This window comes from Nomia melanderi, chromosome 5 (assembly GCF_051020985.1).
Source record: "Nomia melanderi isolate GNS246 chromosome 5, iyNomMela1, whole genome shotgun sequence".
In the NCBI taxonomy this organism is placed as follows: domain Eukaryota; kingdom Metazoa; phylum Arthropoda; class Insecta; order Hymenoptera; family Halictidae; genus Nomia; species Nomia melanderi.
This window is the reverse complement of record NC_135003.1, coordinates 17,069,653-17,085,164: the sequence shown is the minus strand read 5'-3', so window position 1 is coordinate 17,085,164 and position 15,512 is coordinate 17,069,653. Positions and strand designations below refer to the sequence as shown.

The window sequence follows — 15,512 nt, the reverse complement described above, 5'->3', positions numbered from 1 at the left end:
TTTCCCAAGCAATCTGTAGTTTCCCAGCAACAGTGTGGGTCTCGGGACGACTGTGGCATTGGAACGACAATTTTCACTCGTCCCGAATCTACTGAAATTGTTTATTATTAAAGTACCTAACTACTTTTGCGACGCGTAGTGCGGAAAGCTTTCAGTTCCCCGTGAATCCCAGACTCTAAACTTCCATATCGCTAAAAGCGCAGCCGAAAGGAGGATCGTTTCAAGTAAATTTATTCAATATTGTAGTATCTAGAATTTTTAGCGTAGGTTAAGGTATTTTTAAGAAGAGTGAATGTAAGAATGAGTACGAGATGCGCGCCGAATGAGTGAGAACGAAAGATGCGATTGGTGTATGAAGAATGAAAGAATGTGAGTGAGTGTTGCTAAATACGAGTGCCAGGAGAGGACGAGAGTCAGTTGTTAGTCGACCAGCGAAAAACAACAATAACGCGTCGAGAAGAGATTGCGACAATCGTCCCTTTTTTACATAAGTATAGAAGAAAACGTTGAGGTAACAGAAATTTTGCCACACAGATTCATTGTTCGTAACAGGTTGACGATAACGAGAGGAGAAGAAAATATTCCATAGCAATATTTTATGCAATAATTTCCTGCTTGTTTTCAAGGGCTGTGTACACAACCGTTGTCAGCGTTATTAAAAGCGTAGCTTCGCGATTACTTTCGCTCGGCTCGCGCGAGGTGCCTTTGTCCGGCGGAGCCTCAAAGCCGTGAAACGTTTGAGAAAAGTTCCCATTGATCGGTCATCGTAAAGCGTCAGAGAGCTATTACTCGGTAAATGTTCGGGATGGAACGCTGGAACTTGTTTCGGAGTCCGTGAACCGTGTCGGAAAACTCCGCTCGCTCGTCGGTAGTTCGTCGGAAATTCAAGAAAAACGACCTTCGACCATTATTAACCCCTTCCCCTGCGACATCGGCCTCGCGATGAAAATTTCCAAGCGAATCCGACGGATCTAAATGCTATTCGTTCATCTGCGACCTTTAAAATAGAGATAGAACAACGTCAAACTCTTTTATTTTCGAGGCTTCTAAATTCTGCACCATCCGCAGAATAAAGTCTCGATAAAGAAAAATTGTATTAAATTCAATTAACGCATTCGCTACCAGCTTATTCCGGTGACGGTCTCAATTATAATATTTTCAAATCCAATAAATCTAAAAGAAATATTAGAAAAATCTGAAACGAGCCATTGAGTTCCTAAATATGTCGCTTATAATTTCTAATAACACTATAGGATTAATTTCATTTTTATTACGTAAAATATAGGATTACAGCCGTTACAAATATGTGACTATATCACAACAGAAATACACGTAACGGATAGAGAATCTTTTCCTGCTTGCTTCCCTCGATAATTTTATACACAGGAGAACGACGCGTCAGCGGAAATCTAGGTTTCCCAGAGCTCCATCGTTAGACCGTGGATTTCATTTTCATCTCGGGCCATTCCCAGCGAGTATCGCGTTAAAAAAGGGCTCCGCAGGACAGCTCGGCTTTCTTCCTCGATTATTCAGAGCGACGAAGGCGGCCCAGCAATGCGCGCAATTACCGGCGACGTTGATTAAACCGCGAGGCGGGAAGCGACCGCCGCGGCGCTTAATGAATATCCAAAGCATTTTTTCATTCAGGAAAGCCGCGTCTTATCCCGCTTGTTTATATATCCAGCGACGATCCGCGCGACAGACGCACGTCCGCGACCGTTCCCGTGGTTGCGCAACGATTCCAGTAATCCTTGATTCCTCGGATTCTCGGATTGCCTCTTTTACCGAAAAAAAGGGAAAGATCCGAGCGGCTGTGATCGCCGGCAAGACCCGTCGCCGTCGCGTTTCGACATAATTTCAGCCGATAGCCGATGGAAAGGTTAATGTCACGCGCGCGGCTAAACTTGGCGAATCTTCAAATGCCACGCACGTTTCGTCAACGTCACATCGCGGATCATCGAAATGTCAGAAACGGTTATTAGTTTGCCTCGTTGCTGGAGGGAATAATCTGTTGATCGGAGTTGCCTACTCTTTCTGGCACACGATTCTAAAGAAAACAATTCAGGCTTATTTGCTTATTCAATCGTTAGCATTGCCAACTGAACAATAGACTACATAAAATATTAAGTATGACTATGCATGAGAATCTAAACAATGGGTAGTGTTTAATTCACTACCCCAAGGAGTTAACCCTTTGAACTCCGAAGGCAATAGTGCACCAGGAATAATATTAGGTATTTTAATGAATCTTACGACTATGCATGAGAATTTAAGCAATGGATAGTGTTTAACTCATTTAACCCCAAGGAGTTAACCCTTTGAACTCCGAAGGCAATATTGCACCAGGAATAATATTAGATATTTTAATGAATCTTAAAGAAACTACCCTACAATTAGACTTTCACACATCCAAATTTTGCACTAAGGAAAATGGAAGATCTAAGAAATGTTATAGCATTGATCATTTTCGCTAGAGATACTATAAAATTGCAGTTGCTGATAGATTACAAAACTATCTGGAGTGCTAAGAGTTAACCCTAAATTATACATCGATTGCTTAAATAATAGAAAAAAGAGGAAGCTGCGTACTGTCCTCTGATATTCGAGTAATTCAATCATTTACGACTTAATCTTCTAAACATGGGAATTTCATCCTGTCGAAATGTCGACATCCGTCCGCAAAGGGTTAAACGAACAACCTGCTCGCGCGAATCAAACTGAACTCTGCAAATGAATTTTCGTTTCGAAAAATTTTCAATCGTTTCGGTTCCAAATTGAACAGAGATGTTTCCAGTGAACTCGGCAGAAATCCCGTTTCTTCCTCGGTTACCAGCGAGAGGTGGGAGGGCAACAGGATTCCTTCGGAAGATGCGTTGCTCAATCGAGCGGCTCATTAAAAAATTACCGCAGCAACAAACAACGCGAGGAAGACCGATGTTTAATTTGCGATTATAATGCGATCGGACTTGCATCCTGCGTCACGAGTCCTGCACGTAATTTCAATCCTGCGCCGGTTGTTTCCTTCCTCGTTAAACGCGTCCGCGTCCCTCTGTCCCTCCGTGCGACCATTTCGCATGCTGTCCTCTTACGGTCCTTGCTCAAGGATCCGCGTAGGTTTCATCGCGGGCGGATCACCGGCCAGACACCACGAGCATTAATTCGAGCTTCACCTGCCTTGAACCCTCCGCGAAGTCTGCATCCTATTTTTACGAGAATCCCGGCCGCAGACATGAATCATTGCGGTAGAGTAACCTTCCGATATATAAACTGTGGCTTGTTTCGAGCGGAGATTATTCAGATATCGAAGACAACTGAAAATCGACGAGATGCACGTAAGGTTTAACCCCTTAACTTGCACGCTCGAGTTAATTCGAGCACGCTAAACGGGCCGAACTGTGAAAGTAACAATGTGAAAGCAAAGAAAAAAAATCGTTTTATTGGCATTTATCATTTACATGGGATTGTAAGCTATAACACTTAAGAAGAATAGACAAAAAATGCATTAGTACAGTTCGTAAAATGAACAGCTATAGCTGTTTGCGGCAATAGGTTAATGTAGATTAATTAATGCTGTCAACGAGCTACCAAAGTGTGAGTTTACAGCAAATTCCGCATCGATGAAACGTTGGATAAAAATATAGTTGATAGTTGATTCGACAGATTCGAAAGGCTCGATATAATGATCCGATACACACTGCTGCTAACGAGAAGCTACATTCCTTAATCCGCGAACGCGCCGAGCAGATTGCAAGACCTTTGAATTAGCAACTCAGTTAGGACATCGAGTAGATGTTGGTCGAGTTGAATTCGCTTCTCGGCTGAGTCGATTAAGAAAATCCATCAGCAGGACTCGGAGAAAGGGACCCATTGCGACACTCCTAATTCGTTCTGCTCTATAGTCGCGCGATTAGCCTGCCAGCGTATTAGCCGCAATGAGCTTGCGCTCGTCCCACGCTGCTGCCTACTCTATCCCGACTTTTAACCCGTTGCCGTGCAATGAGACTCGTGATGGAGATTTCGGGATTACCTTAATAAACATGAATATTGTTCAATGCGAATGCATCGAAGCGAACAGCTATTTTGTTATCATGAATATACTATCTTGAAAGAAAATTTGTACGGAAAGTGCAGTGGACGATTTCTTTGCGTTTTTTCTAAACTGCTGATAGAAACATTTTGCACGAGCTTAGTAGCAAAGGTAAATACGGCAAGGGGTTAACACGCGCGAGCGAGGCGAATCTTTCGCTTGGTTATGGTCGAAACAGGGTTAGAAAATAACATTCTCGAATGCTTCCATTCATCCTTTGATTTTAACGCTGGAACGATGCAGACAAATTCATGCTTTCGAATCTTCGTATAGAAACTGTAAAAGTATATTCATAACAGATATTTTCAGAAACGTCATTTTCTGGGCGGGACCGTGTTAACCCTTTGCACTCGAAAGGTGCCTCTCAGTCACCAGTCGATTGATCTATCAAAATTGTAAAATTTCATATTTGTAGGAGAAAGAGAATTTTATTAGAAATAGTATAATCCTGTACCATTCTCGCATTCTTCGAACAAGTCTCGAAACGTTCAGCTTCACGGCTGCGAGGTATAAACTACTCGATGCACAATCGGGCGACGCTGCAGTTTTCAGCGCAGTGATCCACGGGTGGAACGCAGAGAAAGTTAATGCGAAAGCATCCCGGCGGGTGAAAAAAAATAGACTGTTCCGAGGATATCTTTAACAACCTCGTTCACCTTGGTCCGCGGTTAATACCCGCGGCGACGAGTGGCTCTGACATTTCGCCAGCTGCATCCTGCAAGTCACGATTCGAGTTGCATCCCTTTTACTAATTCCACCACTGTCCGCTGCTTTCTGTCCTTTCTCCTCCGCTCGGCTCCTTTATTCATCGTCGACGAAGCTGTTCGGCCGGTCACCCTAGAATCCATCGGTTCCTCGCGGATCTCGTTCGTTCGTCACGCAGTGCAATGGAATATGTCGAGCAGATTTTGCAATTGCTCGCTGAATGTGTAATAAGGATTCGTATGACGAAGGTAATTCGTTCGGGATGACGCAATGACACTCCAATGATCGTCGAGGAAACACGAATGCGCGAGTTAACTCTCTATTGGCCGAACTTTGTTCGTGATTATAACAAAATCTATGCAGTAAAATTAATAAATATCCACATACGAATACGAGTTAACAATGTATTCAACAGTTCCAATAATTTCATCGAACGGATATATTTTGTAACTTTCAAGTTACAATGAAACTTTCACGCCTGAGCGTACGAAAGTTGAAGTTAACCGATTACTTAATTCACCACTTGCAAACTGAAGTAAACCGACAAGATGCCAGTATACTGATACGTGAGCTCAAAGTTACACGAGCCTACAGAGGGTTAATTTGATGGTGGAAATTGGGGGCATCAACGTCAAAAGAAATCGTCAGTTACGATGAACGATTCAGGTGGAAATGTTGCGAAGTCGGTAGATGCTTCAACGTGTCTATCGAAAGATTACTGTTGAGAACCTTACGTTCTCCTGAAAAATGGTCAACCACCGACACCGGGTCAACTACCGGCGTCACTTCGCGAGTCTTCTATAAGTTAGCTCGCGACTATAGTTGGTAACGTCGGCAGAATGGAAGAGAAAGCTGAAAAAAGAAGCAGCCGGTCGCGACGACTTCCCGGCAGTTTCACAATGCGCTCGTCAGCATTCTTCTGGGCAGTCGATCAACGCGGAGGGCGATTTTAGTAATAATCGCGTCGCCGTCGCGAGCGTTACGCGCCGGCGCGCCAATTAGCTCGACCAATTCACTGTTGCAGAGAAAATGCTGCGATACGACAATTCCGGCTCGACTGATTGCGCGCGCGGTTGTGCAATTTCGCGGGGTGCAATTAGAAAGAGGCGATAATTATTCGGCGTGTGTCTGCCCCTCCCGCGTCTCGGTTACGCGACCAAGGCCACGGCCCGAATACCATCCCGCCGACATTTCGCTGCGATTTGCAATCTCGCGGATGACACTCTCGAGATTCCAATTTAGGTTCGTCGATTTATCGTTCACCTTCGGTCGCGATGCCCTCGCGATAACGCGGAGCACGTTCTATTAGCGCGTTCCGCCGCAGCGTCTAGGAATCGACAGTGTCGACGATGCTAGAACTAGCGGTCAAATTGACATTTTCAGATTCTATGGGGACTGAGAATGCGGCTATTGAGGCTTCGAGTGACTTGCGATTCATTTTACGCGCTAAATCAATTTCCTTGGTAATTTAGAAGCATCTGTCATCTGTTTAACACTGGAACTACCCTATCAGTCGAAATGACTGGTTTCAGTTTTCCTGTTTCGCAATTATTGATATCTTTGAAGCATTGAATATCCGAAATGATTTCTAAAATAAATAGTTTCACTTGAATACTATGACGAATGTCTGAAAATACTGAAAATAATCTATTGCTACAATATTCATAGCGATTAGATTTCAATCGCATCGAATGCTTGGCAGTTCTAGTGTTAACCAGTTAACTGTGGAATTTAGTTGCAAAAACCTCTCATTTCGCGCGATTAAATTGAAAAATGGCGCGTGTACTCGTCGAACGCAGGACGAATGCGCGTAGAGTATATTTTAATGAAAGATCAAAGCGAAACAAAGAATTACATGTTTATGTGAAAAACTAAAGATTTCATCGCTGAACGAATTAGTATCGTGTCAAGCTTTATGACGTGTATACTCGTCAAACACAGTTAACAGGTTAACAATTGAAGAGGAGAATTTAGAAATGGGTCAATTTGACTCGTTCTGTAGTTCCAGTATTAACGATATCTTGTAAATCATATATTATTAACAGCAGAACCATCGTACACGTTGAAACGAAGGTTTTCAATTCTCTTATTTCGCAATTGTTAATCTAGGATTCACTGGTATCTTCGATTCCACACCTGTTTTATTATTCGTTCGCCGAGTAGACCTTTTAATTCAAATTCTCCCCATAAATCAGCGAAGTCTTGCTGGGGACGCGTAATCAATCTTTCAGACGGATGGGAAAGTACACTGTCGCGACGTAACCGCGGGGCATTTGAGTTTTAGAGGAATGTTGAGCACGGACACGTCGAAGGGGACAAGTTCGAGAAGAGAATGCTTACGCGGAGAGGGAAATTCTGCAATCGAATGTTTCGGAAATGTCATTTTCCGAGTGCGACCGTGTTAAGTTGGTCGTCGCGTTGATTTTCGTCTAGGATTCTGAGCGCTTTATATTGAATATGTTATAATTATAGTATAATGATGTTGATAGGAATAGTAACATTGTTTCAAAGCAAAGGTATACGATATTAGACAGAATTATTAATTATTTAGATCTATTACTCTTGAGAACTTTCTTTTTGTTCTCATTCTTTTATTTTCTTCGTGATTATACGAAGAATCCTCGCTGCTAGATTATTATTTATCGCTTGAAACGTCTTTCACGCCTCATAAGAATTTCAGTTTCAAAGGTTACTACACTCCCGCGAAAAATGCGGGATCGGCAATGTGTTAAAATTGTAGGGCGATCGTTTCATTCAACGAATAGGATTTCCTCGGCGTCTCGAATTACGCCTGCTCGCCGTTCCTCCCTCGATTGTTGATCGGGAGACGATGAAATGGGGTCGATTCGTCCTCAGGGACAATTACCGGACGACGACCGGGCAATTACACGGAACCACTGCCTATTATCGCGTTTTACAGTAATCTCCCGTGACGTTATCCGTCCGCTCCGCGACGCAAGGATAACTGGACGGAACGACTTGAACGGTTCTTTCCTTTTTCCGTTTCAGGAAAGACTGTCCGGGAACCAGCGAGGACAATGTCGAGTCTCGTGGAGTACTACAAGGACCTCGTGTACAACAGGAAAGGTAACGGACTAATTGAGCTTCCAGAATTTGGTAACAGTGAACAATCTGCGGTGTTGAATCAGGTCGAATTTCAAATAATTCCAACTACGATTTCTTATGTATCGCAGATAATTGCCAGTTGAACTTAAATGGATTCTAGAATAATAATAATTACAGTACAATAGAGTAAAGTGTTAGTCACTGTTATACAAATTGTAACATATTTTCAACAACTACGATTTCTTACGGATTACAGATAGTTGTTCTGTCAGTTGAACTTGAATAGATTCTAAAATAACAACAAATACAATATAACAATCTAAACTATTAATCACTGTTTTGAATATCACAATATAAAATGATTCACAGAGAGAACGCATTAAATTACAATCGTTTATTCCATTATCTCTTTTCAAATTATCGTTGACATCATTCATTACAGTTACATTTACAATACAGCATAGTCAATTGATTCGTCCACCACAATAAACAGCAACACTCATCGGTCAAGCATTCTTAAAAGGCTGTTAGGTAATCCGAAAACTCGTGTTCTTCATTTAGATCCGAGGACCGCCGACATGTTCCTGATGTCGAGTCCGGGTCCGCTGATAATGATCATCGTCACCTACATTTACTTCAGCACGAACATCGGCCCGAGGTACATGAGGGACAAGAAGCCGTACGAGCTGAGGAACGTCATGATACTGTACAACTTCTCGCAGGTGTTGCTCAGCATGTATCTGTTCTACGAGGGGATGGTCAGCGGCTGGCTCCACGATTACAGTTTCACTTGTCAGCCGGTCGATTACTCCAATAATCCGACAGCTCTCAGGGTATGTTCGGTGCAATTCATTCGTACGAGTTCCCAGCGTTTTAATTGCCATTCATTTATTACTAGACCCGTCAAAATCCACGCTGTACACAGAAGCCGCTGAATTATTCAACAGGTCGAATCCCCGTCTAAATTAGTCACGCGGTGAAAGCAATTTTCTTAATGAAACGGAAACTGGAAAATCAAGATTTCCCGGCGCGGTTGCTCTATCAACCTATTTGCATATCGTAGAGTTAAGAAACTTCGGTCCGTTCGACGCGTGACTCAGGAAATTTATTCTCAAGACTATACAAAAAACAATTTCACTTCTGCAGTAGTTTTGAGGTTTGTATCAGAGCGGAAACAGTAAAATTGCTGTAGGAAAATGAAGAGTACGTTTATCGAGATATGGTTTAACCCTTTGCACTCGAGCGACGCCTTTCAATTTGAAAAGCCATTTGATTCGAATCAAATAATCAAATTTTATATAATGTATCGACACATGGAACACCGAAATAAACTAGTTCTGTCAATTTATACTGGGTGTTTCTCTATGTCAGTTGTAAAACATATTGATATTCAATCAGAAGATAATGAATATTTGTTGAGAAAAATATTCTCGAGTGCAAAGGGTCGAAATACAAGATCTATTCTACGCGATGGTTCGGCTGCGACCGAGTGCAGCCGATGGGACACTTAGTTTCCACGGACGGACTGGTTTCAAATTAACCGTGAATTAGACGTTCAAGGTGTCGCGGTTACGAAAATCCACCGGGCCGTTTCGTATCGCGTCAAAGGCCAATTACGAAACAGGGTGTGTACCGCGCGGGCCACACGAAGGTGGAAATTATCTATCAAACCTTTCATAGTGATCGCCACGAAATAACGTGGGAAAGATATATCGATTCAAGGACTGTAACTTTCAGAGGATATTCGTTTTAAAAACGTTCAAGAATGCCGCTTTTTTCCCCTTCACTTCGGCTTCAAATCCAGCGTCTTGAGAGTACATAACTCATAATTAGAGAGCGAATGTTTACTTGTTTTCAGCGTTCTGATCTGAAACGATGCACATTTTTAACAACACTGTTTTCTTGCCTGCTCCCGATTACTGTCTGTCGGTCCATAAAATTCTTTGTGTTCGCACGGCTATCGGTAGTCGGATATAAGAGTAACGCGCTATGATTTAGCAGCGGTGCCACCGGCGCCGAGTTTTCCCGCGAAACCGCGATCTTAACGCATTGAACGCCGGCCAAATTTCAGCTACTAAAAACGCGAGCGTTTTACACTTAGCTATGCAACTTCGCTAATTACCGCAGCATTGAAGAAAATATAAAATTTAACTCGAATTGATTATCTATTTAAAATATATTACATAACAATATATCTGAGTTTTTCTATGTATAGTGATATAAGTTGACCTCGGTGAAAATTGCAAAATTTCTAACTTACGGAAGAGAACAGGGAATTCGATCTTGTAAATTTTACTTTGGATTTGTGCTATACATATATAAAATGTTACATGAACGTAGGATTAGCGATTAAACGATAGACTAAAAATCCGGCGCTCAATGAATTCATCGAGCAGGAAGAGAGCGAATTGTCCTCCGCAAACAATGCCTCACGGCGTGACTAATATTCCTCGGCAGCTTCTTTGCATAAACATGCATCTCGCTGGTACTGAATAATCAGTTGTCATACGCGTCGAATCGAATTTACCATAATCGCGATGAATGTTCTTAATTAACGAACACTGAATGACTCTACAAGTCGATGACGTTGAAAGATGTACATTCCATGGAAATGATGGTACAAACTGAATACGATTGAAACGAGAGTGTCACAACACGATTAAAAAAGAACAAAGTTTCTAATGTGCACCTAATAAAAAGTGGATCGACTAAGTGCGAGTTATAACTCTTTTTCTTTGACGTAGCTCGCGTGCGCTATTACAGAATCGCTGTGATAGTCATAGAGGTTTTCCATTTGTACAGTAACTTCGAGCCATTTTCAATCTTCGTCTCTCGAATCACTGTAAAATCAATAATTCTCATAATTAATACATTGAAAAATTAAAGGTCAATTGCTATATGCTTCGCAGACGTAGACAGAATACACTCACAGTTTCTTTTAGTAAATGATCAACAGATTTACTACGAAGAAACATGTTTGTCTATATAGACAGTTGCTTCAATAACAGAGAATCTAACCTGTATTAGCGTCGAGAACTTGAACTGTCAACGAATAATGTTCGATAATTTTGGGTTCCCCTAATTAGGCGTCAAAAGACGAATCCTCCGTTGATCGGTTTGTTCGCAACTTGCAGATGACGCGTGCCGTGCACCTGTACTTCATGAGCAAGCTGGTGGAGCTGTTGGACACGGTGTTCTTCGTGCTGCGCAAGAAGAACCGGCAGATCAGCGGCCTGCACGTGTTCCACCACTCTCTGATGCCCGTGGCGGCGTGGATCGGCTGCAAATGGCTGCCGAACGGGCACGGCACCCTGCTCGGCCTGATCAACACGTTCATCCACGTGATCATGTACACCTACTACATGCTGTCCTCGATCGGGCCGCACATGAACAAATACCTCTGGTGGAAAAAGTACTTGACGATGTTGCAGCTGATCCAGTTCACGATCATCTTCTTCCATTCGGCGCAGATCTTCTTCAACGGCTGCAACTACCCGAAGGTCGTCACGTTCCTGCTCTGCCTGAACTCGCTGATCTTCATCTACCTGTTCGGCGCGTTCTACGTGAACAGTTACATCAAATCGCAGGCGGCCAACAAGAAGCAGAGGACGGCGATCGGCAACGGCAACGTAACGGACAACAAATCGGATTGAGCTCGGCCACCACCATTGAGAACGCATTCGCGCGATGTTCACTACCGTTCGGGGTCGTCGCCTTCGCAAACCGGTGATCGTTCGTTGCCGTAGGTCTTCTCTTAGCGCAGGGAATGGACGCCGCGAACGCGATTTCACGAGACGGGAAAGAACGATCTTTATCAGTGACCATCGCGGGTCGCTGTGATACGCGCGCTGTACATAGAGTTTATACGGGTCCGAATGGAAGATTGGAACGATGCTAAAATTCGTCAAACAACCGAACGCGAACGGATATTTCTTTACAAACGACGCGATTGACAGATGCATTTCCGTGTCGGGGGAAAATAGGGGACTGCAGTTCCGCGAGTCACCCCCCGCTCGTCATGCTGTAGCTTAAGAGTACGTATCCTGTAACATCGACGTCACGGCACGATGAAGATCGCTCCTTCTTTACCGAATCATTCATCGTTTCATCAATGGAAGCTCACGCAGGGAATTTACGTTTCTTCGTTCGATTGCCTCGCGAAACAAACGGACGTCATCTTTTTATACCGTGGTTACGCATTGTTAGAATATTTTTAAGGGACACTTCTCATCGATCCGCGCGGGGGCTCGAGATCATTCGATCTGGGTTGGTTAAGTCTTGGTTCTCACTTGGTTAGGTCATCGAGCGGGTAATTTTTAATTGAACCTCCGAATCCCAAACTATTCCTTACGTGTCATTCAATATTCCTCAGACGTCTCCTCGAATTCTCGAATCGAGTTCGGTGGGTAACGATTCGCGTCGATAACGAGGGGAACGATCGCGGTGATCGATCGTGGGTCATCCCGGTCTCCGATCCATGGATCGGTCGGTAAAGTAGGGAGTGCGGATACATTCCTCGCTTCCCTTTCCTTCGTGAAGTTTCGCCGCATCGAATTCGATCGTCATCAGGCGCTGTTTCAGTCTCGGCAACGACCGTCCGTGAGAAATTTACTAACAATCACGCTTGCATCGTTCGTCATCTGTAAGTGTTCCACACTGTGCTAATATATGGACGTTAATATGTTTGGAAATAAAGGAATGTTTTTGAAAGAATTCTTTTACTTCGCCGATGCTCGCACGCTCGACCTTTATGCAAGCGGATCGGTATGCGCACGATCGACGGTTATACAAGTATTACAGCCGTTCCACGCTGATTCATGGAAATGATGTAATGGCGAACTCGGCTGCGGTTCAATGTAGACCAGAGGCGTCCGACTTACTGCCCTCGCGACGATTACTCGAAAACAGCGTCACCCCGGTGCCTCTGCTCGATCGGCTGCACGAGACTGTGCGCGCGAACGGTGTTCAATTGGAACAGGTAAAAGTAGGTGCGGAGAGGGTGACTGTTCGCGAGGGGAGCGTTGCTGGAAGACACCGATTTAGACACCCTTGATATCGCAGTCAATGCGCTCGGCACCACATGTAAACAAGCTGTTATTCTAATCAGTTCTTTCATTGTAATTTGTAATTCCCATTGTTCCGCTCGCCGTTACGTATATTTATGTCACATGCTTCTATTGAAAAGTATAAATGGTCGTTATGCAACGGAGGAAACTTTCTCTAAGTTCATAGGTAGGCGGTCAAGCTTAGTTTCGATCGAAAGAGGGTTGCGCAGATGTTTCGTGGTCTAATATTCAAAATAGTAACTATTTTTAACGTGATCGAAGTATCGTATTGACTTAAAATTAAGAGGTCAGTATAATCTAAAGGATCAAACTGTTATTGATTTATTCAAAACGAATGATTGCTCGAGCTTCCCTGAAATTCTGAAATTTAGACAATTCTACCTGGTTAACTGTATTCGCTGGAGAAGTTGAATTTTGGAAATGTAATTCCTGGTGAAGAATCAGTTAGCGAATGTTCCACTTAAATGACGAGATGTTTCTTTCTTTTCCTTGGCGTCGAATCTTCCTTCCAAAAAAATTACTCGACGAGCATAGGCGCGAAGCGAGCTGTGCCTTGATTTACCATTGTAGATGGATCATCGAATATTCACCGATTGACGTTCCATCGTCGATAAGGTCGCGACCATGGGACCTAGTAGACCCCTCATCCGCTTCATGCTAAAGCCGCTCGTCGATTTTGATAACACCGTCCACGGAAATTATTCGCGGTGCATGACGCGCATGTTAGCGGCGGTATCAATTGAACGCCGCGAGACGTCACAATTTCCGGGCATCGTGGAACGATACATGGAGATGCAGCCTGAGTTCTACGTTGAGAATGTTGCGGCGATTTATCGCTGATGCTACCGAGTACATAGTTCATGATTAGTCTGCGGTTCGTGCAGATTCAACTTTTCAAGAATGTAATTGGAAAAACAGAATTACAATGGAAAATGCTCATGAAAATCACTTCGATATTTTATATATGTATCCTATGCATTCTGTGCAATTTTGCGCTTCCAAATTTCCCATAAACACACAAAAATCCACGGTCTATCCATGATGGAAATATTCAACATTTTCCGACGAGATATAGACGACGTTGTTTGAAACTGATTTTGACAATAATTCACAGATAAAGTAAGCAATAAAGTTTCACATAGTAATACAAAGTTTAATTTAAAATACTAGATATTCAACTTCATAGTTTTGCTGTATCAAATCAAGTGGTGACTGAGAGTCACTTCTCGAGTGCAAAGGGTTAATATAACCTGTAAGATATAGTCGAGATTTTTACTCAAACGAGTTCACTGAAACGAGGAAGAATATCATTGAGACAATAAAACCTTTCAATATCTTTTTCAGTAAATATTGAACTTGAAAAGGAATAGTGAATTATTTATTCATATTCATCATAGAAACTGCGACTAATTTTCTTTTGCGACGATTGTGGATGGTAAGTATATTCTAGTTTCTAGAATCGATGATTTCCATAGAGATAGACTAGAATATGCGAACGGTTTAATGCGTTACAACAAACGCGAGCCTCGCTGAAAGTAGGTGATCATGTGAAAGTTTCATGAATTCAAATTAACACGTGTTTATACCGACCGAGAAGTTATTCGCTACAGTTTCTTCCATTGACGCTCAACCAAGAAGCAAAGTAGATCGATGCACATGCTTAGAACATTTAGGATACCTAATTAGTCTCACGAAACTATTACACCAGACTTTTATCAATCTCTCGTGTCTCCAATTAACAAATGAATCGGATTACCCGTCGAATTTGCATCGGTATTACGATACTTATGAATTCATCACATTGACGAGACTGTATTCACCGATAACGTTGATTACTTAACGCGGAAAGAGGAACAGTAATAATGTTGTAGTTTAATACATCGTATTAATCGGTGGGATCGTAAAAAGGTGTTTACCTAAGTGATACAATTAATTGCTTGCGGTAAAAAGCTGAATGTTACAGTTAATTGCTTGCGGTAAAAAGCTGAATGTTACAATTAATTGCTTGCGGTAAAAAGTTGTATCATTCGCGTGATGCGTTCTGTCGATAAGGTTGTTCAGTGGCTTCTTTACGTAATACGAGATTTAACTAGAATTTATCCGCGTCGTCTAGAACGAGGCGAAAGGGACTGATCGTCTCGAAAACGAATCGAAGTTCCGACTCGTCCTCCGGAAGCTACGTGTCGCGCGCACACATCCGACGACGTATTCGAACGATGTAGCCAGGACACGGATTGGGCTGAGGTAATTTTCATGTCACGGTGACACGTGGAATCGGTCGATGACTACGATTAAAATTATCTCGCGTCACCCTCGAAACTTTTGCAATGGGAAACAACAACTGGTTCCTAGGACATTGAAACGGCAGCGGGATCATTTGAATTTGCCCTATCATCGTTCGACTTCATTGTAGTCAACGTATGATAATGATTAACCCCCCGCGCTCGGAATACCGTCCGCGGCGCGTACTGCGTATTCGGCAATTATCCGGGGATAAGTGTGGATAAGTATGCGTATGAAAATTCATTCAAAAATTTATTGTTTCTCAGGCGTAACAAACGAACGGTCTTAAATTTGTTTTTTCCTTG

At 42.8% G+C, this 15,512-nt stretch overlaps 1 protein-coding gene across 3 annotated transcripts in view; it reads left to right on the top strand.

The window, feature by feature from the left end:
* LOC116424536 (very long chain fatty acid elongase 7) overlaps positions 1-13,847 on the top strand; it is a 53,247-nt gene extending 39,400 nt beyond the window's left edge. Inside the window, exons 2-5 of one of the 3 annotated variants that reach the window (XR_012998711.1) lie at positions 7,802-7,879; positions 8,420-8,691; positions 10,993-13,210; positions 13,296-13,845. Coding sequence is in view for 2 of the 3 variants with exons in the window: in XM_076368078.1 (XP_076224193.1) it covers positions 7,831-7,879; positions 8,420-8,691; positions 10,993-11,511 (840 nt within the window). In the remaining variant the exon portion in view is untranslated. Of the gene's footprint in view, positions 1-7,801; positions 7,880-8,419; positions 8,692-10,992 lie in introns of all 3 variants that reach the window. The other 2 variants (XM_076368078.1, XM_031971061.2) reach the window with 2 other exon arrangements.
* The last annotated feature ends 1,665 nt before the right edge of the window (positions 13,848-15,512 follow it).